We start from the raw sequence: 24,775 nt of genomic DNA on the forward strand, positions 1-24,775 counted from the left end.
GTGCTTTCGGTAAACCTTGTGCTTCAGGCTCCGAACCAGCAGTTCATTAGCGATTTGATAGATTTAAAATATGCACTTCACACCAAGTCAAAGGGACCGTGTGTCGTTCAGCAGTTTGGGACGCTTGTCTAGGATCAGAAGGTTGTCGGTTCAAATCCTACAGTTAGTAGAGTGATTTCACTATTTCGCCCCCTAGCAAGACCCTTAACCTGAAATTGCTCAAGGGACTGAGCTTTCTCAATTGTACAATGCTGTGAACAAAAGCTAAATATGCTAAATGTACATACAGTTCTGTGTGGACCCTAACCCTAACCCTACTGCAATAGTTTGATAACAGTAGGCAAATTGTACTGGTTAGTTTTCTCACTGCATTAAATTTTCGCACTGCATTAAATGAAATTACCAGCTGCCTAAGAATGAAAAAACATGTTAAGAGAAAGACACTGGTTGAGTGTTTCCCAAACCCAGTCCTCAGCGACCTGCAGACGGTCTGCGTTTTTTGCTCCCCCCCCCCCCCCAGCTCACTGTCAGACAGTCCACTGTCTGTGGGTCCCAGAGGACCGGGTTGGGAAACACTGCATCAGGCCAGCCATGAGAAAAACTGCTTTTTAAAGAGCCGTGAGCTTCGCTCGGGTGCCTGGCCGCTGCTTCATTAGCGCCATTAGACTTCATTTCCTGAGGAGTTTCTGCTGCGGCATTTCAACCGCAGGCTCGTTCACCAAAATGGAAATTAAATATATAAACTCCCGCCGGAAACACAGTCCCTCTGACATTCTGGGAGTTTCTTGTCGAAGAACGCCGCCCCCCCCTTCCCCGGCAAACCGGCACCCCGTGTTGGAGTCGCCGGCCACGGGAAGCCATGGCGGAATGAACCGGCGGTTCTTATTGTCCCATGGTATCTTTAATTGCGATGCGAAGGATTATGTAGATTTTTGTAAGCCCTCCTGTCAGGACACATTCTGAAGTGGACAGGCAATGTGCTAGGAAGGCGTCTGAGTGTGGAGCTTAGTGTAATGTTCCTCCATAATAGGGTAATCACGGGGGCTCACCGCGGTACATCCACCGCTGCCAAGAAGATACGCTCACCCCGCCGGCCTCGGCAGCGGTCCGCGTCCGGCGGCTAAACACCGATCCCGTGTGCCAGCAGAGCTCCGGGACAGACACCAAATGGGCCTCATCTTCCCCTGTCACCAGGGCGGCGCTGGAGAGCTCCTGAGTCACATGGTGAGCGGCTAGACACTCTAACTGCACACCAGTATGCCTCACCAGTGAACCCGGATACCCATAAATAACAACTGGGGGCTGCCTGTGTGCCCCCAGGGCTTCTGCGTGAGTCCCTCTGCCACAAAACGGGCTAATTCCTCACCCGACAGTGAGTTCTGGGGGCGGGACTTCCTCTTTAAGCTGGAGACAGACAGCTGGTGGCATGAGTGCTGGAATTCCTCATCAGTAGTTCAGGATGTATTTTGTGTAAGTTACTAAGCTAAGCGATCATTTTGCACTAGCGTATCATATTTGTTTAGCTGTGGGCGGCGGGGGGGCGGGCGCGGGGGGTGCTTGTGGTTAAGAGTCACTATCTGCTACTTCTCATCATATAGCATGTGGGCATCACTTCGCACCCATACGTTGATGCAGTAGCGTGATATTTTACTACCTTTTTTTTGGGGGGGCAGGGGGGTGGGGGGGAGAGAATCACAAAGTGGACGTCAAACCTGATAAAAGTGAAAGAGTGTCCAAGGATTTCTCCTTGTCTGCGGTATGAAAGGAGGCTCAAAGCCAGGTATGAAAAGGAGGCAGCGTGTATTTTTAAAAAGAATAAACAAAGACTCAAACTAATTACTGGTGGAGGTCAGAGCACCAAATGCATATTCAAAAGCTCAGGGCATTGCAAGGAACTCATGACTGTCACACTTATTTAGAAGCCCAAATAGGCAATTTCGCACTGAATCAGAACAGAAAGAAAACGTAAAAAGTTTCAAATTATTGATGACGGGCTTCTGCGAGGGTGAAAAAAAAGAGAAATTGACCATGAAAACTGGGTTTGGAATTAAATTGGCTGGAAAAGAAATAAAAAAAAACTGTTTGTGGTACAACTCTTAAAATGCGCCTTTGTAGGAATGCCAAGGTTAATTTGCACGTCAGTTAAATAGGTGATTAAATCTGAAAGGGGCTGAGGGAAGTAGCTTGACTGTATACATTTGAATCGGGGTAAATCTTGCGCATTCCTGCCCATGTAGTTCAGCTGTATTCAACACTGTATCTGAAATGCATTTAATGGCTCCACAGAGAGGCCCGGGGGCAGAAGGAAGGGCAACCCCCTCCCAATGCTATTGACCAAAAGACAAGGTGGCTTGAGGTCAGTGATAGATGCTGGGTGGTGGATTGAAGTCTGTGGTAGACGCTGGATGGTGGCTTGAGGTATGTGGTAGATGTTGGGTGGTGGCTTGAGATATGTGGTAGATGCTGGGTGGTGGCTTGAGGTCTGTGGTAGATGTTGGATGTAGCTTGAGGTATGTGGTAGATGCTGGGTGGTGGCTTGAGGTCTGTGGTAGATGTTGGGTGGTGGTTTGAGGTCTGTGGTAGATGTTGGATGTAGCTTGAGGTCTGTGGTAGATGTTGGGTGGTGTCTTCAGATATGTGGTAGATGCTGGGTGATGGATTGAGATCTGTGGTAGATGTTGGATGGTGGCTTGAGGTTTGGTAGATGCTGGGTGGTGGCTTAAGGTCGGTGGTAGATGTTGGGTGGTGGCTTGAGATATGTGGTAGATGCTGGGTGATGGATTGAGATCTGTGGTAGATGTTGGGTGCTGGTTTAAGGTCTGTGGTAGACGCTGGATGGTGGCTTGAGGTTTGGTAGATGCTGGGTGGTGGCTTAAGGTCGGTGGTAGATGTTGGATGGTGGCTTGAGGTTTGGTAGATGCTGGGTGGTGGCTTAAGGTCGGTGGTAGATGTTGGGTGGTGGCTTGAGGTCTGTGGTAGATGTTGGATGGTGGCTTGAAGTCTGTGGTAGATGTTGGATGGTGGCTTGAGGTCTGTGGTAGATGTTGGGTGGTGGCTTGAGGTCTGTGGTAGATGTTGGATGGTGGCTTGAGGTCTGTGGTAGATGTTGAGTGGTGGCTTGAGGTCTGTGGTAGATGTTGGGTGGTGGCTTGAGGTCTGTGGTAGATGTTGGGTGGTGGCTTGAGGTCTGTGGTAGATGTTGGGTGGTGGCTTGAGGTCTGTGGTAGATGTTGGATGGTGGCTTGAGGTCTGTGGTAGATGTTGGGTGGTGGCTTGAGGTCTGTGGTAGATGTTGGGTGGTGGTTTGAGGTCTGTGGTAGATGTTTGGTGGTGGCTTGAGGTCTGTGGTAGATGTTGAATGGTGGCTTGAGATCTGTGGTAGATGTTGGGTGGTGGTTTGAGGTCTGTGGTAGATGTTGGATGGTGGCTTGAGATCTGTGGTAGATGTTGGGTGGTGGTTTGAGGTCTGTGGTAGATGTTGGATGGTGGCTTGAGGTCTGTGGTAGATGTTGGATGGTGGCTTGAGGTCTGTGGTAGATGTTGAATGGTGGCTTGAGGGATTAGGTAGATGGTTGGAGCATGACGTTGAGCTTCCCATAGATCATTCCTCATGTCTGTAATTATTTTCTTTCCATGTATTAAAAGACCTGTGATCATGAGATCCCCATACATTTTTAGTTCTGTTTATGAAAGAAGTACATAGATAGTAAAGTTTCTGAAATTAATCTATAGGGTGACTTTGGACAGTTGCAAGTCCAGGCAAACCTGTCCACCATCCACATCCAGGTGGAATTGTCCACCATCCACATCCAGATGGACCTGTCCACCATCTACAAACAGGTTGACCTATCCAACATCCATGTGCAGCAGTCGCCCCCCTCTGTCAGTCGATCGGCTGAAAATCTCCAAATCGCCGTGGCGAGGAAACCTGTAGGGCGAAACAGTTGCAGGCTTTTACTTTGCAGAAAACGGCCATCCGTGAAGAAAAGCTTGCTTAACACCCCTAAAGATGCCTAATGAGGGCCAGCAGAGGGGCAATGAGGGAGGGAGAAGGGAACATGGGAAACATATATTTTTTCCCACACATTTGCTGTGCAGTTTTATGGCCCCTAGCAACAGAATGTGCCTCCCCCCCCCCTAACCAGTTACAATAAAAAAAAATAAACCAGGCCTCTCAATGGCTGTTATTTCCCTCTGGATAATTTGAATACCAAGCAGGAAAAGGCAAAGAACATTCAACCATTAAAATACATTCACCAAAGCCAATTGTGGGATATTAGCTTGGGACTGGCTGGTGGGAGGGGGCAACTCTGAGTTTACCACCCCTCCACACCCCCTCCCCATGAAATTCAGGCACTCGGCAACTACAGAGAAACTGTCCTGCCTGGATAGAGGCCCAAGAAGAGGAGAAGAGGTCAAGTTCAGCCGACGTCTGTCGCCGACGGGCGCGGAGGGCTCGCACTGCAGCTCGGGGCGCCGCTCAAACTGGGCTGATAGATATTTTAGCCTCCATGTTGACTGTTGACTGCTAATTAATTCCCCCCAAAGTAATGTGTCCCTCTTTCTCTGCCACTTTTTCATCACTCTTCTTTCACCCCTTTCATTTTCTCCCTCAATCTCTCCTCTTCTTCTTTTTTCTGGGGGGTGGGGGGGGGTGGGCTGATATTTCTCATGAATGATTTATATGTGTCCCGTTATCGGCACCGATTTCTATAGACCCCGCCGCATTCAGCGAGACATTTGTGGCATAATTGTTAATTTTAATGCCATAATAGTTTCAGATGGAGGCCCTGATTAGACATTTATTGTACAATTAAATGAAACATACTTAAGAATCACAAAAGGCTTCCGTAATTATTTCAGGCCATTAATAAAATGGGCATTAAATTATATTGGACACAAAAGAGAAGTGAAATAGATTTCCATTAGAGTAGCAGGAGCAGTGTGCAGTAATAGATCCTGGCTCAATTCACTCTGAAATTAATTGTTGCCCAGATTCTCTCCACACAGTGGAATAAATGAATGAGAAAAGAGAGGAGGAAAAAAAAGGTGGTGGCCACGGTATGGAGGAGAGGGGGCTGGAGGGGTGGGGGGGGTTACATTAAGAGTCTGATAAAAAAGCTTTTGTGTGACGACCTACAATAGCGTCCTAAAATTTCAAAAAACGGCACATTGATTTCTAATGGCCTGTAAAGTGGGGAGGTAGAGGCCATGGCAGGGAGTCCCTCCCCCCCCCCCCCCACTTCCTGTTTTTGTTTCCGATCTTTTAAATGGTCGGATGTGCCGACCCCACAGGTCCGGGAGATGTCAGATCGTCTTATGGAGGGACTGGGAAACTCGAGAACTTCAGAAGGTTCGCCGATAACAAGCAGGCCTTTGCTGCCGGAGTTTACCAGACCTTCTGTGGCTACCGCTGAACTTTCTTTTTAAGTCTTTCTGATCTGAGGAGCGGTGCTGAGGGATGGCAGGACTGGGGGGGAAGCTGTGGCCAGGACAGGCAGTAACACGGGTGACCGTGGGAACAGAGAGCCAACGTCGGTTTACGCCACAAGTGGTGAGGAGCGTCCATTAGAATGAGCGGAGGTCCTTACAAACCTTCCCGAACTGAGGACTGGTGTCTGATATCCAGACACGGCTTCTATTAATGGATCGTTTGGAACTGTTCCCTTGGTCTCCTTGTCGGTCGTGGTGGTCAGTCTGTAGGGCTGGGAACTGGGATTCTGATAAACACCATGAAATCATTTGTAATGTTTTTCTGTTGGTTTGCTTGGCTGTGGATGGTGTGTATGCAGACCTTGAAACAGAGACACAGGAAAGTTCTGGAAACTGGCCAGTGCTGCAGCACCAGCATCATCTGGGTCTGACTCAACTTCCAGATCAATGTCTCAACTAAATACAACTACATTAAAGTTTACAAGAGATCCCTATTTAAAACAAACACACACACACACACACACACACACACAGGTTTGTAATCATATCTTTGTGGGGACTCTCCACTCATTCCTATGGGGAAAACTCAAATCGTGACGACCTTAACCCCCCACCCAGCCCTAAACCTTAACCCCCCACCCAGCCCTAACCTTAACCCCCCACCCAGCCCTAACCTTAACCATAAGTAACCAAACAAAATACAAGACTTTTGGCATTTTTAGTTTGTTTATTGCAGTCACAGAATTTTATAAAATTGGGTTTCTCCTTGTGAGGACCAAAAAAAAATGGTCCACACAATGTAAAAATGACAGGATATTTGGTCCCCACAATGTAAAATATACATGACCCCCCCCCCCCCCCACACACACACACACACACATACCTCACTGGAAAAATGGAGAAAAAAAAAGGAGAGTTCGAGGCTACCTGGCTGTATCATGAGATACAATCAGACGATTGGCCAGTTTTCCTTCACCTTTGACCATGTGACCTCCTGTCTGCAGGGGTGTGCAGGGATGACGCATATTTTACATGAAACAAGTCAGCATCTTTATCTAGGTATTTCAATCTGTGTCACACAGTGACATGCAGTAGCGATGTGATTGCATCAAGGGTGCAGATTTGAGTATGGACAGCAGGGGCGGGACACTATCAGTACTGTGTGTGTACTGTTCGCGTTTGGGGGGGGGAGATTGGGGCAGATTTGATCCCTACCAACTCTCCAACCAAACCTACGCCCTTGCATGACATTATTATAACATCTGTGTCCCACACAGCGCGGCGCATTGAACGAAAATTCCATAAGAATCATTTAACGGCACCGACACAGCAGCCTGTGAACGTGAGCTGACTGCACTGGTGCCGGTGCCGCGACCTCTGTGCCCGAGAGGTGAGCGTCAAACCCAAGAACGCTGTCCTCTCACCTCGTCCCATTGGAGAAAGAGATTCCTTCAGAAAAGCCTGTTTTGGCCTCTAAATCCAAAGCTGACAAAGCAGGGTTTACAAGCCACCCATTTGGTCCTCCGGCGGTAAGAATCACGTTAAGGTGCTGTTGGATTACAATCAGACATGAACGCGATTCACAGAACGCTGCCAATACTACTGCTGAGGCTCCAATTTTAAATTGCGAATAAGAGACTCTTATCATAATTGTTATGAAATGATATTTTGAAGGGAGGAAAAATGCTTTCTCCTCAAGCGTTTCGACAGCACGAGCGGATGGGATTGATTTTTTTTTTCTCCCTGTTTACCTACATATTATTCTAAAAGGAAAGACGGACTAAAGAAATGAGAAATGGTCGCAAAATGGCCTCGTTCGTGGGGATTAGTGGCAAAATGCAGACACATTTGTGTATTCCCAGTGTGGCATTTTGGCGGGGGGGGGGGGGCTTGGAAAATGTCCAGGTCAAAGGGTCGCTTTTTTGCAAAGTTTCGCTAAAATCTTCTCGTTTTGGTGTTTGGTTATATTTTAAAAACAGTCGCGTTAGGTTCAAAAAAATGAATTTTGTAATCTGTGAAAGAGCTTTATTTTACTTAACGAAACAGGAGAAGATCTTTAAAAGTAATTCTGGTGCCTTGGTACAGTAAAAACGGTAAAAACCTTATTAAAACATGGTGAGGACCCATCATCCTCTCTGTTATGCTGCTGGAGCGATCAGCACTTTACGAACAGCTGCGAGCTACATTTCAAAAAGGCCTGTGCCTGACAGTCAATCAGAGCATTGTAAGTTCAACGCACCAAAAAGCAAACACTGAACACAAAGCTGGAAAAGTTCCCCTTGAAACTCAATAGGTCGGCCATAGTATCAAGGCAGAGGCCCCAAGCAGACGCCCTGCCAACTCTGCGCGTACTTTCAGCCTCTTAATGAAGGTCAACAGAGGGTCACGTTCTCCCCCCTCCTCTGTGATAATTTATCGCTATCTTCCGTTATCGCCGCCCGTGCGTCTCTAATCCTAATTGTATTGTATAATTGTGTGATGCATGCAGTTCGTCCCTGATGCATTGCCCTTAGCCCTCCGATATAAAGCGATGCCTGACATCCATCTCGGCCTCCGCTCTCCCTTCTCTGACTTACCTGCTTTTCCTCGGTGGGGCCCATCAGTTTGGAGACTTTTGTTCTTGCCGGAAAGCGCTGTCGTAGCACGGCGCCTGTTCCGCTCTGCCGTGACGTGCGGCTTCCCATCTCATTACCATCCGATTGGCTATTTTAAGCACCAATGCCCATCCATCCGAGCAGCCGAGGTGCCCAGTCCACGGCCTTCCTTCCGAGGGCCCGCACTGTCCCCACATGGAATACATTATATTCATTACTTTGTTCGTTCCTGCAGCTTCTTATGGGTCGTGAGCTAATGACATTCCCCCCGATTGCATTTTTGTAAATATATTTCCGCGGAGGTTCAAAAGCCGCCACTGTGACAGCTGACTAAAATCAATTTCCGAGCAGTGAATGAAGTTCTCCAGCCAGAACAAACACTAAAATTTGAATGTATGAAATACAATGGGAAACTGTGGGATGGGGGGGGGGGGGGCTGTTGGGCTGGGCGGGGGGCGGGGGTGTAGGAGAGGGTGCCTAGGAGCCTGTCTCTTCAGCCCAGCAGGGCAGCCCTAACCCTCATCACGCTTATTTTGCATGAAGTCAGACATTAGATAAACACCTGTGACTGGAATGCTGCTGGTGCGCGGTTCTGATCCGCACCTCTGAATGGGCCGACTTTCAGGCCACACTCCTCCTCTGCCTCCCATCTGCGCTGTCCCATTCACAGGCGCTGGGCAGGTTAGGGCGTCTCTGTGACAGCCGCCTCCAGCTAGCAACTAAATAATACCCAGGGCCTATTTTGTTATATTTCGCTAATAACAGCAAATGGGAAGTGATTTCGTAATAAATTTGGAAACTATTCTCACCGTGGGGCCTTATATATTTCCGGCCTTTTCCAGCCAGGACTCCCTGAAAGAGAGTTGCATGTGTAAGTCATTTTGAATCTCTGCGATCTCGTGCTCTTAGTGCCGGAACAGGCTTCCCAAATACGGGAGCTGCTTTCCCAGGATGCCGAAAGACGGCGACTGGGCTGAATGGCCGTATCTGCGGGGCGGAGTGTCCGTGGTTAACAGCATCGGCCCCAGGCAGGACAGTAAATAAAGAATTTAATAAATCAGCCTGTAAATAAAGGAAGATCTGAGATTATCGGGAGCAGCTGTCAACCTGCTGAAACAGTACCCAGAGAACGAAACATACCATGAATGAGACCAGAGGAACTCTGGTCCCCTTTGTAATTATGAGTGTGTTCCTCAATTAATTATCTTTAAGTAATCATCTATCAAGAAATCATCAAGAATGCCACGAAGAGTTAAAGCTAGCTAGTAAATATATGAATAAAATTCATTTTCAAGTATTGCCTTTCTGTCCTTTATGGAATAACATTTTAGGGGCAAGATGAAAACGGCCTACGATTTCTGTCGAATCAATGGGCTTTTAAAATGCTATAGAAACGCGTATTTAGGGCAAAAATGGCAAATGATTTAAAGTGTCAAACTGTGATTTTGTGGTTAATGATCATTTACACCTAAATGTAAAGCTTCCTTCGCTGCTAAACTGTTTAAACAGTTTAAACTCGGAAATTAAAATAAATGCCACTTACATTTTTCCCAGAGGTATCCCCGCCAGCCTAAAATCGGCTCATAAGTCAGCTACAATTAGCGCAGCTCGTGGCTTCAGCACCACGGACAGCGACAGCGGAGACGTTCCAGCCGGGCGGAAGCATATTCTCAACGCTAATGAGCCAATTAGATCTGCTGCGGAAAAGTATATTATTCTTGTAATGACGTTTACATTTCGCTCATATTCTAAATAAACCATAGAAATAATAACTAGACAAAAATTTAATTTAATCTAATAGTAAAATAGCATCGTGTTTATAAAAAAGGTTTACGTTTGTGTAGGCCTGCGTGCAATTATTTTATTAATTAGAATACGGACAGTTTCCCAAAAAATTTCGGGAAATTAAAAATAAATGTTTTAAGTAACAAATCAGAACTGTCTGGCATCTACTAAGACGAGGGCTGTTTGGTTATTTTACTTTTCTATTAGACGCTGTGAAGAATCATTTTGTGATTTTGCCAGTACTGTAATTTTTTATTATTATTAGGGAACGTTGTAAGAAATTACCTTGAATATCGGCCTAGTAAAACTTTTCTTCCTGAACAAACAATTATGTTGAACGTCCACTTGTACATCTTTTTTTAAAAATAACGCTCATTGAAGCAGGTAAAGCCGGTAGAGACGCCAAACTTTTTGCAATTGACTTTCGCGCTGCGGAGAAAATACGAATAACGCAACATCGTTTAAAAAGGCGTAGGTGGGATATAATCTTACAATCACAGCCCGAAACACTCAATTATACTTCCTACAAAAAAATGCAAGCTTTGCCATTGACTCCTCAGGAGCCAAGTGTAGGCAATTTGCAAAATTACACATTTGATCAAAGTTGACGTAACAAGCAGTTACTTTAAAATAGTTCTAGTGAAAGTGAATATATTAATGAAAGTAAAAACGTGTCCCCCAGCATTAATTGACTGGAGCTTTTTAATACTAATTAATTCCTACCCCTGTCGCGCTTGCTTTAATCGATTTAAAATACCTTTGTACTCATGCCGATGCTCAGGTGCTGCGGCCAGAGACGGTCTGCTAAACGTACCTCCAGCATTATATCGGTGCCGCTATTCAAGCTTTAATGAAATATGCTTTAGAGGATTGCAACGTACAGAAACACTATTATAAACCAAAAAAAAATACACACATTACCCCGCGGCGCTGCTCTAATCACCGATGACTCTATTTAAAACGACTAGGACTCGAAAACTAAGTGGAGAGATTTAAGCTGCCTGTACCGATGATTTATAAAATAGAAACGCACCTTACCGCTTTACACCGGCACGTATTGAATGGGTTAAATATTACATATCAACAATCATCGGTTATTGTCACGTGGAGATTGCTGTGCCTTAATTGAAGGGGAATAAAGCTGGAAATTCCTTTAGTGAAGCTTAGACTAAGTACCCATATTTTTATGTAGCACGTGCAGGGGATCGCCGGGCGTCTAGGCTGCGGTGATCTTTAGCGGTGGAGGGTTAACACGTGAGTATCAGAAGGAATGATATTCCCCCCTTATTTTAAACACAGGATAGACACTTTATGTCACTGCTTCTCCTTCTCCCTGTACTTTCAATGCTGTCGTCCTATTTCCCCATATTTCTCGATTTTCATACGCCGAAGATTACTTTAAATGACCGCATGCACAATTTCTGTTATTTTTTTCCCGCGAGTCTATTTTCATGTTAATACAGAGAGCGACTGGAGGAATGCGAAGTGGCCCGGTAATTCATTTTAATTCCGGCTATAATTTATATTTTTTTGCTTTTTGTAACGCTTTGATGTTCTGCGGATTTCAGGCTGCATTGCTTTCCCAGCGCTAAGGAGTGGAGATGGGTTTTGAAACGAACGCGACTTAAGCGAAGCGGTAATGAAACTAAAGCGAATAAATGGTGCTTATGCGCGTCCGCTTCGTGCACCCGAACGGCGCGTGCAGGGAACGCGTTCAGAACAATTCTCCGTAAACTTTATTTTAAAAATGTCTCATGGCACAATTTACAGCATGAATAATTTGAATGCAGTATAATATATTTCAGTATGGGCGTCTGTATGCATGTCTGTATCCTTGCTTGCCGTTCAGTATTACATAAAATTATTTTTACACCTGGAAAATACACAGATTACGTTAAGGTTATAGCTTATACGAATGTTTGTAAGTGCCCCAGTGTTGTCCAGAACAAATACGCTTATTTTAATTATTATTTTAATATTAAAAAGCAAGTGAACACGCAGTCTAATATACAAACTGCAAAAAACATTAATTGGTTCATCCGTTGTGTCGGGCAAAAAGTATTCACACGCTGACACGATAATCATAAAAAAAGAGACAAAATGTCTACAGTACAAATGTAGGCTAAAGTTGAAAATTAAAAACGTAGTATGTGAGCGATAAATCATGTTTATAGGGAAACTGGTAAAAATTAATTAGTCTGGTCTTATGGGGTTTTTTGGATGAGTAGACGATTATTAGTTGGGCCTACTTCAAGCGTTTTAGGGCGTTCTGCGCGACTGGGCGGCTTTGTATAAATATGATCTACTTGACAGATCTACCTGTAACTACCGAAAAAATAGATATTATTGGTATTTATTGGCTGCGTGACCCACGTTATGTGTTTGCAGCTTTCAGACGCGATGGCGCAAAGGTATGCGCAAACTGAATATTTGTCTCGTGAGTTTTTTTAAGACACGTTCAAATTGTAATGATAGGTGTTCACGCTATATACTATTGTGCCGTTTTTCTTGTACCAATTTAAATCTTTTCAAATTTAAATGAACGCGTTTAATCCCCACTAAATAGGCTTGAAATGTATCCACATAGCATTATAATACGTGCTATTATTTCAATATCCTGATAAAGATCATTCTGTCAAGGATCGTTCGAGTATTTCACTTAATAATCACAAGTGAGGAAACAATATGAACGGTTTGCCTCGGGGTTGATAATTTACTGACCTGTTTAAACTGATTGCAAGTTCAAAACCTCGCTACGCTGCAGTGAAAATAGTAATTTTACACTTTTACACAAAACGTAGAAACACTTCATTTTAGTAATAAATTTCAATATTTTTTTAGAAAATAGCTTATTGATGTTGGCAAAAATTCTATTTATTTAAATGTAAAAGTAAAGGACAGATTTGCGTTGATATTAATGTGTGGTATGGGAATAATACATTAAATGAATAAGAATATGAGGAACCTAAAAACATGTTCTCGTGCTACATCTATAATATATCTGTTATCGTGTTTAATATATTATTTTTATACATTGTAAGATTTCAAGTAACCGGGTTCGTGGGTCTCAGAATAAGTCCCACTGGTGTGCTTTTTACCGGCTTCTTTTTCGTGTAATATAAAAAACACCGAAGATTTCACGTATTCACGGGAGATTGTTCTCATTTAAAACATATGTCCCTTCAGGGCGTTTGCATATTATACAGGCCAACCGGGGTCGTCTGCGTTGATTCCCTAAATCTGCTCGCAATTTATGGCAATATATAGCATTTATAAATAAAATTACTGTTGTGTTCATGATAGTAATAAGCAGAATAAAAAATATAAAATCGATTAGTTTAATGCGTTACATATACATTTTCTTAATTCCAGCAGTTTTTTAAATTTATATCTCATTGGAGTGTATACGCTGTCAAAAGCCTGGTTTCATTGCGGAGAGGTTGAAGTCTATGGTACGTACGTTTTGAGCAAATGGATTCAAATGGAGTACCCCTCTTTTCCTCCCCAATCTTTGTTTGTGTGGTAATATACATATTTTTGTAAAGGTATTATGTTGCTGTCTCTGTGCTGATTGGGCGCGCAGGTTGGCGAGTTAACGCCCTGCGATTATGTCAGATTGCGTGCAAACCAAACCAGCCCAGCCTTTGAACTTCACCGCTTTTGGCTCCCATTCACCAGCTTTTCCTCATTTTTCAGCCAGGTGCTTCGCGAGGCGAGACACCTCCGAGAAACACGCGCAAACACTTTCACTTTAGCAGCCGGCGTCTGACTTGGGAACTTGCACCTCCTCCGTGGATCTTTTGCGCTCCGGCAGCTTAACCGCGGAACCTATGTTGCCAGGGCAAGATAACTGCTCGTCTCGCTGAATCCGATAGTGACTGATCGACCTCTGGATTTTTATGACTTTATTTTTTGCACATTTCCGAAAACCCACGAGAACTGGTATGAGCCGTTTCTATCTGCTGGAGAGGTGAATATATTTCTTGGTGGTTTAAGAACTTTTTTTCCGCTGCCGAAGAGGGAGAATTGAACGTGTGCTTTTAAAATGTCAAAACCTTTAGATCACATCAAGAGACCCATGAATGCTTTCATGGTGTGGTCCCGGGGTCAACGGAGAAAAATGGCACAGGAGAATCCCAAAATGCACAATTCAGAAATCAGCAAAAGACTTGGCGCCGAATGGAAACTGCTTTCTGAATCCGAAAAACGACCTTATATCGATGAGGCAAAGAGACTGAGGGCGCAGCATATGAAAGAACATCCAGACTACAAGTACAGACCCAGACGCAAGCCCAAGAACTTGCTCAAAAAAGACAGGTACGTCTTTCCATTGCCCTACCTCGGGGACACAGACCATTTGAAAGGATTTTCCGCGGACTCTCTCTTGGCTTCGTCAGACAAAGCCAGAGCGTTCCTGCCGCCAACATCGGCCCCCTACTCGTTCCTCGACCCAAGCCAGTTCAGCTCCAGCGCTATCCAGAAGATGACCGAAATGCCCCACGCTTTGACCACCAGCACGTTACCATACGCCTCCTCCTTGGGATACCAAAACGGCGCGTTTGGCAGCTTGAGCTGTCCCAGCCAACACACTCACACTCATCCGTCGCCCACAAACCCGGGGTACGTAGTGCCCTGTAACTGTACCGCCTGGTCAACCTCAAGTTTACAGCCCCCAGTTGCCTACATACTTTTTCCAGGTATGACCAAGTCAGGAATAGACCCATACTCTTCAGCACATGCTACTGCTATGTAACGCACAAAAGCTAATTTTTGAAACTTGAATACAGCAATGCATGTGAATATGAAAAAAAACGTCAGAAGGAGCCGGGCGCTCAGAAATTATGGAAAGCAACGGACTTGTTTTCAAAGAATCAAACGAGAACTCTTTACGATTCCAAACAGGACGCTTCTTCTAAGACTTCAGCAAGGGACTTGGAATAGCCGCGAGGCAGGTGCCCTATGAACTGTAAGAATTGTAAATGTTAAAACGTTTATTGACGGCTACCGTAATACAAGGCGGCCTTTAACTTTATTTATTATGTACATTTTTATTCTATAATTTTTTTAATTTAATGGTTCATTTTTTACATATCCTTTTCCAAAACGAAATTTGGGTTGCACAAGTTTTGACTGTAAAAATAGAATGAATTTCTTGGAACCCGAACGTTTTAAAAGTTTAGAATAAAAATCATAAACTCAAAAGTTCAATTATAATGGATATATTGTTTCTATTTATTAAATAGGCACGTAAATTTTGATTGCTTATACAAAATACCAAATTGTATTATAATTATTATTATTATAATTATTATTATTATTATTATTTGTGATAATGGTAATAATAATGTGTTTTTACATTCCCCCTCATGTGATCCAGTGCTATATGTTACTTTTCTTCTAAAAGCACTTCGAGTTTGAAGCCAGACAGTTATTCTTGTTTTCTCCTCTCTGAAATGGTATTTTCAATTTGTGGAAAAGGGAAATGTGTCCGGGCTGATGTTTCTCTGTTCATTTGACGTTTTGAATAAAGACAATCTGTCTTCAAAATATATCAATATTATTATATTTCAGACCTGCGGTTCCATTTTCTAAAATGAATCCCCCACCTAAAAATGACTCTGAAGCATTAAATACTTTAGTGCCTTTAAACGACATCGCTGTCCGGCCTCCAAGATATTTACAAAAGATATAAACATTTGCTTACAAAGAGTGAACAGACGTATGCACTTGAGACATTGAAGTGTTAATGTTTTACTGCTGTTTACTAGTGTTTTGATTAATTTGGTCAATCGATGATATCTTTTTTATAGTATACTATAGCATGTGCAAAACTGGAACCGCGTGCATTTAACCATCCTCAACTTCAATTCAAATAAACTTTGTGGATTAAAACAGATTAATATTTATTCACCCTGATCCTTGACTATCTGCTTATATAATAGATGGTCCAAGAGAAACTAATTTTAAAACGCGCCCGTGGAATCAAGTTTGGGGGAGAATCGCGAAATAGATATCCTTAGCAATCAGTGGCGTTTGATATCCATTAGCAAAAACAATTAGTCAGAATCCTCATTACTGAGAGAGACGCGTTTCCCTTTAAAGAACAGCCATTGTCCATCTGGACTGAATGAATGGCTGTTTGATTCGTCTTGTCTGCACATCGTTTTCTCGAGTGCTCTTGAGAGTTAAGTCAAAATAAAATGGTCAAATACAATTAGTGTACAATAGACCCGTTAAAAAAATCAAACACGCGCGTGAATTATAATTCAGACTGAGGCAAACAATGGGACGGAAATCAGTTAGGGAACTGGGGGTGGTTCAAAATAGCTTAGCCACGCCGTTTAGCATCACAAAACATTCACATTAAAAAATGCAGGAGGTGACCTGAACAGCAATCAGCGCTGAACAGAAACACAGCTACAATATGCATGTAAAATATAATTACGTATCAGATTTAGCTTACGCTTTGGTGACAAATGCATCCGGCAGTGCATAACTGGGGAGGATTCGAGGAAAGCGAATGTAATTTAATTTAATTTAATTTAATTTAATATTTTCTAGATCAGTATTGCGCTCCGCATTTGTCTCATTTTTCGCTCTGCGCGGTCAGCCTGCACCTTTTGCACTCGGTGAATTTCTGCAGTGTAACTGCTGATATCACTTCTTGCACAAGTAGCATCAAACTATTAGAGCTAGACTAGGCCTATAGCCTAATCATGTTAGCCGAGTGGTAGCCTACAGAGCCAAGAGATATAGTTATACACAAATTAGTGGTACAAAAATATTTTAAATAAACAAAACTCATTCCAATTTGAAAAAAACAATTCAAATCAAAGCAAATAGGTCTACTTTGTTCATTGCCATTATATAAAACAAAAAGTTTAAAAATCGATTAAATATTTTAACGTATTTCTAACAGTGCGATTAAATAAACAAGTATCTTTCATACCAGTTGGCACACATGCCTTCCTATGCTAAGGATGTTATCCGTCTTTTCAGCCAGGTTCCTAATACCTGTTAGGCCTATTGATGTGCGTAAGTGTTCTTTTTCAATCATTAAGTCAGTGAAATGATCGTTACCTTTTAGTTTAAACTTGTAGGTAGAATCGCCGCAGGGAGACTAAATCAGTGGTCGGACCTGTTTCTCAACGTCTCCGCTTCATTGCGACAGAGGGAAAAAAATCATTAATACAAATCTTTGATTTGTGGAAGCACCCGATGAGGTACAATATATAAATAATAATAATAATAAAAAAAACTGATGTTTCTGATGTCATGGAAAAAGTTACAACTTTTCCAAATTTATTTAACCGTTTGGCCTACTGCTTTGAATAATTCTTTTTTCTTCCGGTGTCATCGAGGGAAAATCAGGCATTTCCCTTGATTTCTCTGTATTCAAGCGACCCAGTGTGTGCACTTGACGGCCAGATAGCGCCGCTTTAATTAACCGTCAATGCTTTGTTTTTTATTTTTTTTAATAGATTGATCATGTAAATTACGTTTAAGGTCTACTAAAGTTATAATGCAAAAGCAAGCATTAAATTTACCACTCCAAGCCGACGAAAACACTTGTAAAATATTTTTCTTTCATATTTTGGTTGCTAAGGGCTTGAGAGGGACTTCATTACAGAACTGTTTTTTAAATGTTTTATTTAAATTTTACATATATATGTGTATAAACACACACACAAACAAACACGCAGATGTTCTTTTAACGTGTCAGATGTTTTAATAAATTATTAAAGTTATCCACCATGAAAAACACAATGAAATACTGAGTCGTGTTGTATGAGTTGTGGGACGATGCCTGAGTCTATTCTTTAATTACTGCTCAAGGACGATTTGTCAATAATGAAAAATCCATCATATTTCATATATGTGTTGCACGCAAACTAAATGTATACATATATATATATAACCCAGCGTTAGAGAAGCGGGCCTGATCAAGACGGATCACGTACTCGTTCATCACTTTTCAATTGAAAAGCTTCGCACAAAATGACATCGCCAGTATTTTATTTCGATTTAAATGTACAATGCTTGGACCTAGTCAGTTTTAAAATATACGATGAGATTCATTAAAGAAAAACAAGATCGCAAAACAATCGGTCCCAGTCCACAGGCTGAGGAGAGGAATTCGACTTTCGTCTATTGTCGCGGGGCACGGAATAGGATTTGCACACCAAGGTGTAATAGCATTACCGTATTAATTAAAATTTTCATTTCACATCCAGATTGTTTACTTATCTGCCAGGAACATATGCTGAGAGAAGTTAAGATTCGGGATTCTGCACTATTGCCCAAGGTGCAATCCAATATAGGAGGGGGGAGAGGGAGCCCGCCTTAGATTTTTATGACAGACTTTGTCCTTATCTCGCGCTGTAAATTATGGTGATACTCCATTGAACCGAATATGAAGTTTTACATCAGCCCCTTAAAGCATGCAGATTCAACTTTGAAATTGGACAATGATAATTACTTTTAGGAGCACGAAAATGTGTATTTTCAGCGATGATGTATTACACTCCGTCTTCTCAACCCCCTTTACTCCCTCCGAATTAATAACACTTCAGCCCTGATACATATTAATTTGAAGAATCATTAGACGGGTCTTGAGGTAAAGTAGGATGAGTTGCAATGAATAAATGCGGGCACTTCAAACTGAAGGATATTTTATGCACATTTTCTATCCGTTGTCCACAAAATGATGAAGCGCAACGCATTTACAAATTACGAAATAAATGACGCTTTCATGAAACTGCATGAAGTACTATATGACTGTGCACTATACACACAAACACACACACACACATATATATATGTATATATATCCCTCAATGTGGGCATATTTCAGGCCAGATATAAATTCACCATATAAATGTTCGTCATAGGATGGTAATTTATGACCTCATCAATGTAATTCGCCGTCTGTGATCACTTCTGCAATATTGAACTGGCATCTGCTTTTACAAGCCGAGATCCAAAACAAAACAAACAGTACCCGAGAAATAAGAAGAGGAAAATTATGATTTGAAATTATACTCGTCCTAAATCTCTCTCTAACTGCTCTCCCAGACGTTTTTATTTGAGCAGAGCATAAAGCCAGCGGTTCCAAAGTCGAATTCAATCTCCCTTATCTCGCTACGACTCCTTTCAGGCCGAGATCAGAGGAAAAGAGGGGATAATTGTTCTTTATTTTATTTAATTTAATGCGACAGCCTCTGCTTTCAGGTCATTTATATGCTTAATTTAGTGATAAAAGTCAATGGGGAGGGAACACAAGTCCCGCTTTTCTCTACTCTAACACTTTAGTCCAAATTATTAAGCATATAAAACAAAAGTGAGGGGACATAACACTTTTAATTGAATGCCATGGGTCATTTGCATCATTGTCAGTAAATGTCACCTCAAAACCAACAGTGTACAATTACATGTGATACGTCGCTTTGAAATATCTCGCGCTTCATCTTGCCATGCTAATTTTCAATGTTCTTCTGAAGGAAAATATAAATAAGAAATAATAAGAAATAATAATAATAACAACAACAGCAATAATAATAATAATAATAATAATAATAATAATAATAATGATGATTTTCGTTACCACTATTGTATCTTTTCTTGTTATGTTCTCGGTATTAATATTGCAATAATGCAACAAGCTGATATTTTGAATTTGGGTAGTCTGCCCTTCAACAGATTAGTTTATTACATTGCTGATTATTATAAATGAGAATATGCGCTGGCCTATGTGTGCAGGAAATTTTATTTCGGTTCATATTTTTCCCACTATTGTTTTGATCGCTCTCACCCCGTATAAACACCCTAACGCATCAGTGCTAAAGCCCCATCTATCTGAAATTGAATCAGGGACACCATTTTGACACAGAAAGGTAAACCGCTGTCCCCCAGTTCGCAACGCCGACGTCGAATTTGGGGCCCTAGCATTCTCATCCAAAAGGAATTAAATGCTGAATGAGCTGATAAGGAAATACGGGAGGGATATGCTAAGAGAAAGGGAATTAGGCTACGGCTATTTACATGTGGTTCCAGTTGAGAAAGTGATTTGCATACACACACGCGTGCACGGGGATGCACACAGTAACACACCCTCGCGCGCGCGTTCAGCTGAAACATCCTTTCCATGTTATATAGATATTATATACCCGCTATTTGTCGTAAAGAGTATCGTGGAAAAAGCACTATTTCTACTTTCAGACCTCACTGATCTCTCAAGGATCAAGTAGTCTATCAATTATTTTTGTCTTAGGGCACGTGTGGTTTCGTTAGCCAACTACATCAAAATTAAGTGGCACGTGAAGAAATACAAATATAGCTGAAACGTACAAATAACTTCCCTAGCTGTCCGTAATCTGAAAACTTGAGCTGTCAGCATAAATTACATGATTATTCGCATACCCGTGATGGGGTTGTAATTAGACGAGAAATAATTACATGTGTGAACTAGTCATCTAAATGTACTTTAGTAATAGTACTGGATAAAACAAAGTGCGATTAAAAGTAATGAATACGCAGCTATTAAAGTGCTGGATAAGGCTGTTATGAAGGTGTTAAGTGATTTGCTGTGCTCAAAATAGTATATGCTGTGTATAGTTCAACAGAGCAGGCGTTGACAAGTGATGCTTAAGGTGTATTTAATCTGGCTTTTGCTGCAATACACAGCTGGTCTCCAGGAAGAAAGACAAGACTCGCGATGTTAGGAAACGGCGCTTCCAGAGTTTTGCAGGAACATGTTCGCGTTAAATTCTTCAATCACAAGTGTAATGAACACCCCAAAGTTGCAACCGCAAAGCCAAGCCAGTTTTGTCTGGGGAGTGATTAAAGATAAGGCCCTGATTTTAGTATGGAATTGAAAAGATAAAACACCCTGTATCTGCCGTCTACGACTGGAGTCTGTGCCCTATTTGCAGTGGCGAGTCGGGCTGTATATCGATGATTTGACAAAAAAAAAGGCGCAGTTTAAACTCACGGGCTTTAAATAAAAATCAACTTTGAGGCTGAAGTCAGCGCTACTGTTGTTGTGGATGAAAGTACTGATTTGTTAGAAAAGTGACATAATGTCTGTAGCCACATAAAGTTTAAGTTACGTGTATCCCTTATAATAGCTGAATTAATTACTTATCGTTATTGTCCATTATTTTCTAATCCCATAATTTCGGGTGCAGTCTTTTTATTTTCTCAAACGTATTGCGTAATTCAGAGCTGAGTTTGAAGTCTCTTATTATAAACCTTATCTAGCTATGCTGCTTCCCATTGGAAAAAATGAATGTAAAGTCATGGTTAAATTAAAGTAAAATTAAGTTACATACTTAACGTATAAATAAATATTCATAATCCCACAACCAGCACATTACCCCCATGATAACCTATACTTTACTGAATAATTATTTGGCGAGGAGCCACAGCTAAATTTTAGAGAATTCTTCAATATAGTCTTTATATCATTATGCTATTTTTCTCCGATCTTAAGGCAGCGCGTCCCCTTGAATTATTTGCTTTCCTAGATGTTCATTATTGGATGTTTGAGCAACAGGGCGTGTAGTGGACAAATGTAAACTGACTGGAGCAGAAGGTGAAGATGATTTCCAAATGATTTCCAAATGGCCTTGTATCGGCCGAGCGTCAGAACTGCTCCGTTAGGGTAAATAATATCGCTTTATTACCCTCAAAGGGACAATTTTCCGTTGTCCGAAAGTGTTCAGAAAATAGTTCGATAGTATCCCCATTACACCTTTTCACGGAAAAGCAAAAAGCCAATCTATGTTAAACCGTTTAAAAAAAAGTAAGGATGCTAAAGTCGTAAATATTAGACTAAAAACAAGAACAGCAGCCAATCGACATGCATTTTGTTGTTTAAGTTTCCTTCTTGTGGACTGAATAAAAAGCTCCCCGCGCACCTCGCTGATGACGGCCGGCCAGTGTGACGGCGGGACAGACGCTCGCGGATGAACCCCGCACAGAATTAACCCCTCACACTCCGGCCGTCTCGCGCAGTAACACTGCCTCCCGTGATGGCTCCCCTGCAGTCACCTCGTAGTCTCAGCTTAATTAGTAAGAGGCGTAATTACCTTTTAAGCAGGAGCCCTAAAAGAACAATTGGTGAAAAGGCTGAAAACAAGCCATTGTTTTGTTCTCTAAAGCATCTCACTTCTCATTGGGATTGTCCTCTTTTCCCACATAAGGATTAATTGCTTAAAACTCTGGGCAAAACATATGTGGTAATTACAAATATTAATTTGTTTTGATAATTATCCCCCTTAAGAAGCCACCGGGTGACAAGGTGGTTGTGTAGTTTAATCATTCCCTGCTATGAAAACAACGCGTGTCTTTGGAGAATCATGGATTAATGTCGATTGTTGCTCACCTGTGCAGCCTCCTTCATCACAGCTGGTCGCAGGAGATGCCTGAATAGCTCTGCTCCATGGCTGTTTCATGGAGACTGGTCGTACTCAGGTGTCAAGGTCATTTTGAGCCAAGCAAACACATTCTTCCACATTGTTCCACCTGGCCTGTCAGAGCAGACACCTCTGTCTAAAGGATTTTTTTTTGGGGGGGGGTGTACTTGGGACGTGACACTCACAATCTCATTTAATCTCAGCAGAACATGTTGGGAATCAAGATCCCACATTCCACTTCACAAGATCAGTTTGAGTTCAGGGACGGCAAAACGGATTGACATGGCGAGGGGACAGGGAGGCGACCGCATTGTTTATTAGGGTGTGGGGTTCAGACGGCCGACCTCCAGCTTTGCAAAGGGGGAAGCAGGTAGGGAGGATGAGGTGCTGTGGCACAAATGTTTACGTGGGGCCTCCAAGGTTTGGGGGGCCCCCTGTTGGTCATAAGTAGTCACTACACTAAGGGACCCCAAAGTGACTCTTTGAACAGGGACCCAGAGGCAAGAAACCTACCTGACAAGATGGGTGTTGTACCCACAGGGGTCACAGGGTGTGGGTGTAACGTCTGCTCTGTGTGGCCTGAAAGAGGAAGAAGACACTTTAATACCATTAGTGACTGGCTTCAGGTGATTGGATGGGCTTGTCACATGACTTTGCGGCGCCCAGGCACGCCCACATCTTATTCATATGCCTTTGTAACAAGGAGTGGATAGTTTAAGCGAGATTTCCTCAACATCCTTTTAAAAGGTTTCAATGACGTTTAATTATTGAGTTAGGAGCTGAAAAGTAAGGATCGGCACCAACCCAAATATGTGCGAAGTTTTACTTAGACCCTCCTTTTCTGCACTATCTGTTATAATTCACATAATAACACAACCGCTGACTAATGACCTGAGTACCACAGTGAAGGGAAGCCCATGCATCGGCTCTCCTAAGGAAATGTAATAATACAAATATATATCACATAAATATGTAAATGTGATGCGATGGTCACAGCCTGGTGCACTTTTATTGTTATAAACACTTGTGAAAAATTGTGCCACGCTTCTCTCATGAATGGAGAGGGCCGCAAGGATTTCAGGCAGCACTAGAGGAAACACTTTTTTATTGAGAAATATTTCCTGGGCATTTATTTTATATTGATAACAAGAAAACTGTATTAATAACATTATATTAATTCCAAGACTAATAATATCATGTGACAAAGCTGTGCTTTTTTTTTTTTTTAAATTGTCAGCGCTCTGGTTGTGAGTCTAAAGGATTCCTTGGACACATCATACACGTGACCAACTTACAGGATCAGAGCCTGTGGAATCCTGGACCTCATCGCTATAGAGTCCCGTAAATGCTTCGGTGTTTATACCATGAATAAAACATGTGCTGGCTGATGGAGCGGAATGCGATTTCTGTGCGACCAGGATGGCAGCGGTCCTTCATGTGTTGTTCCTCCGACAGCTCTTCCAGACACTCCTCTCGCGGCAGGGGATCTCGCCCTACATCGAGATGCAAGATCGGTACGTAAAATCCATCAGGCGAATCCCAGGACCGATCTTCGGGGTGGAAATGATGGCAGCGGAGAGACCGGGCCCCGAATGTTGATGGTGTCGTTGTTTACTGATCAGAGCAAACGCGTGGCTCGCGGAGTTTTGCCGCTTCGTCTGCACGTGACAGACCGTGACGAGAGCCGTATTTTCCTCCCCGTGTTGCTTTTAGATGCCCCCCCCCCCCCCTCTCCCACAGGTACCAGAGTTATCAGTCAGAAGAGCTTGTCTTTGGTCCGTCAGCACAGAGGAAGTGAAGCAAATAACATGTATATATTGTTTATACATTTTTATGCCCCAATCGCTGATGTCGAAAAGTTTGTTTTGAGGGAGCTGTATAAAAGAATGTATTTTTCTGCACAAAACACCAAACATTTTTTTGCCCTCAGTCAAAACATTTGGGGAGGTAATCTTGCCATGCAGATAAAATAGCTGTATTGCATTTAACAGAAGGGTTTGCTGGCGTGGCAAGCATGAAGCCAGTAATTCATCCTCCACCTGCATCTACCTGGATATGCCCCCCCCTCCAGTTGTGTAACACATCATTTTAAAGCCAGGAGTTACACAGAAATGCCTTCTGCAGGTCCCCCCTGCCTGTAGGGCATGACATCAGTGCCCCCCTCCCGGGATTACCTTGATCACCAGCTTGGTTCCCCAAGGAGACGTTTGGCTGTGGCTGTCAGCCTCTTACTCCCCAGTAACGTGCTGTTAAGGAGTCTAGGGTACCGGCGATAATTAATGTGTGACACCTCTCACAGAGTTTATAGAACACCGTCCTGATTTGGAAGTGGGTTCAAAGAAAATATATTCGGGAACTTGCCCCCCCCCAACATTTACATGTTATGGCCACTGAGACCACAGGGATGTATCCAGGGGCGGGGTCACTGTGGCACTGACTGCAGCTGAAAACTTATTGGCCCTCGAGTGCCCCCTGCCCTGTCACTCACCGATTCAATACATATCATTGGTTACTGGTAAGGTTGGCTCCTCTGTATGAATAATGGCC

General features: G+C 42.7%; 1 protein-coding gene and 2 long non-coding RNA genes across 8 annotated transcripts; 2 read left to right on the top strand and 1 right to left on the bottom strand.

Moving 5' to 3' along the window:
- The first annotated feature begins 1,549 nt into the window (after positions 1–1,549).
- LOC125717034 (uncharacterized) lies at positions 1,550–3,628 on the top strand. Of its 6 annotated transcripts, XR_007384458.1 has the most exons (4): positions 2,772–2,999; positions 3,031–3,278; positions 3,310–3,464; positions 3,496–3,628. It is a non-coding gene; the product is annotated as an uncharacterized LOC125717034 (long non-coding RNA). The 6 variants fall into 6 exon arrangements; XR_007384457.1 differs by lacking the exons at positions 2,772–2,999; positions 3,496–3,628 and adding an exon at positions 1,550–2,387 and having other exon boundaries at positions 3,310–3,434; XR_007384460.1 differs by lacking the exon at positions 3,310–3,464 and having other exon boundaries at positions 3,465–3,577.
- A 196-nt stretch (positions 3,629–3,824) lies between these two features.
- LOC125717035 (uncharacterized) lies at positions 3,825–22,337 on the bottom strand. The gene is made up of 3 exons (XR_007384462.1): positions 22,198–22,337; positions 8,010–8,212; positions 3,825–3,928 (listed from the first exon to the last, which is right to left on the bottom strand). It is a non-coding gene; the product is annotated as an uncharacterized LOC125717035 (long non-coding RNA).
- Positions 11,056–15,720, top strand: sox14 (SRY-box transcription factor 14). The gene is made up of 2 exons (XM_048989965.1): positions 11,056–11,066; positions 13,509–15,720. Exon 2 carries the CDS (start codon positions 13,858–13,860, stop codon positions 14,563–14,565), a length of 708 nt encoding a protein of 235 aa, XP_048845922.1. The 5' UTR covers positions 11,056–11,066; positions 13,509–13,857; the 3' UTR covers positions 14,566–15,720.
- Positions 22,338–24,775: the final 2,438 nt, after the last annotated feature.

The sequence above is a fragment of the Brienomyrus brachyistius genome, chromosome 21, assembly GCF_023856365.1.
Source record: "Brienomyrus brachyistius isolate T26 chromosome 21, BBRACH_0.4, whole genome shotgun sequence".
NCBI lineage: Eukaryota > Metazoa > Chordata > Actinopteri > Osteoglossiformes > Mormyridae > Brienomyrus > Brienomyrus brachyistius.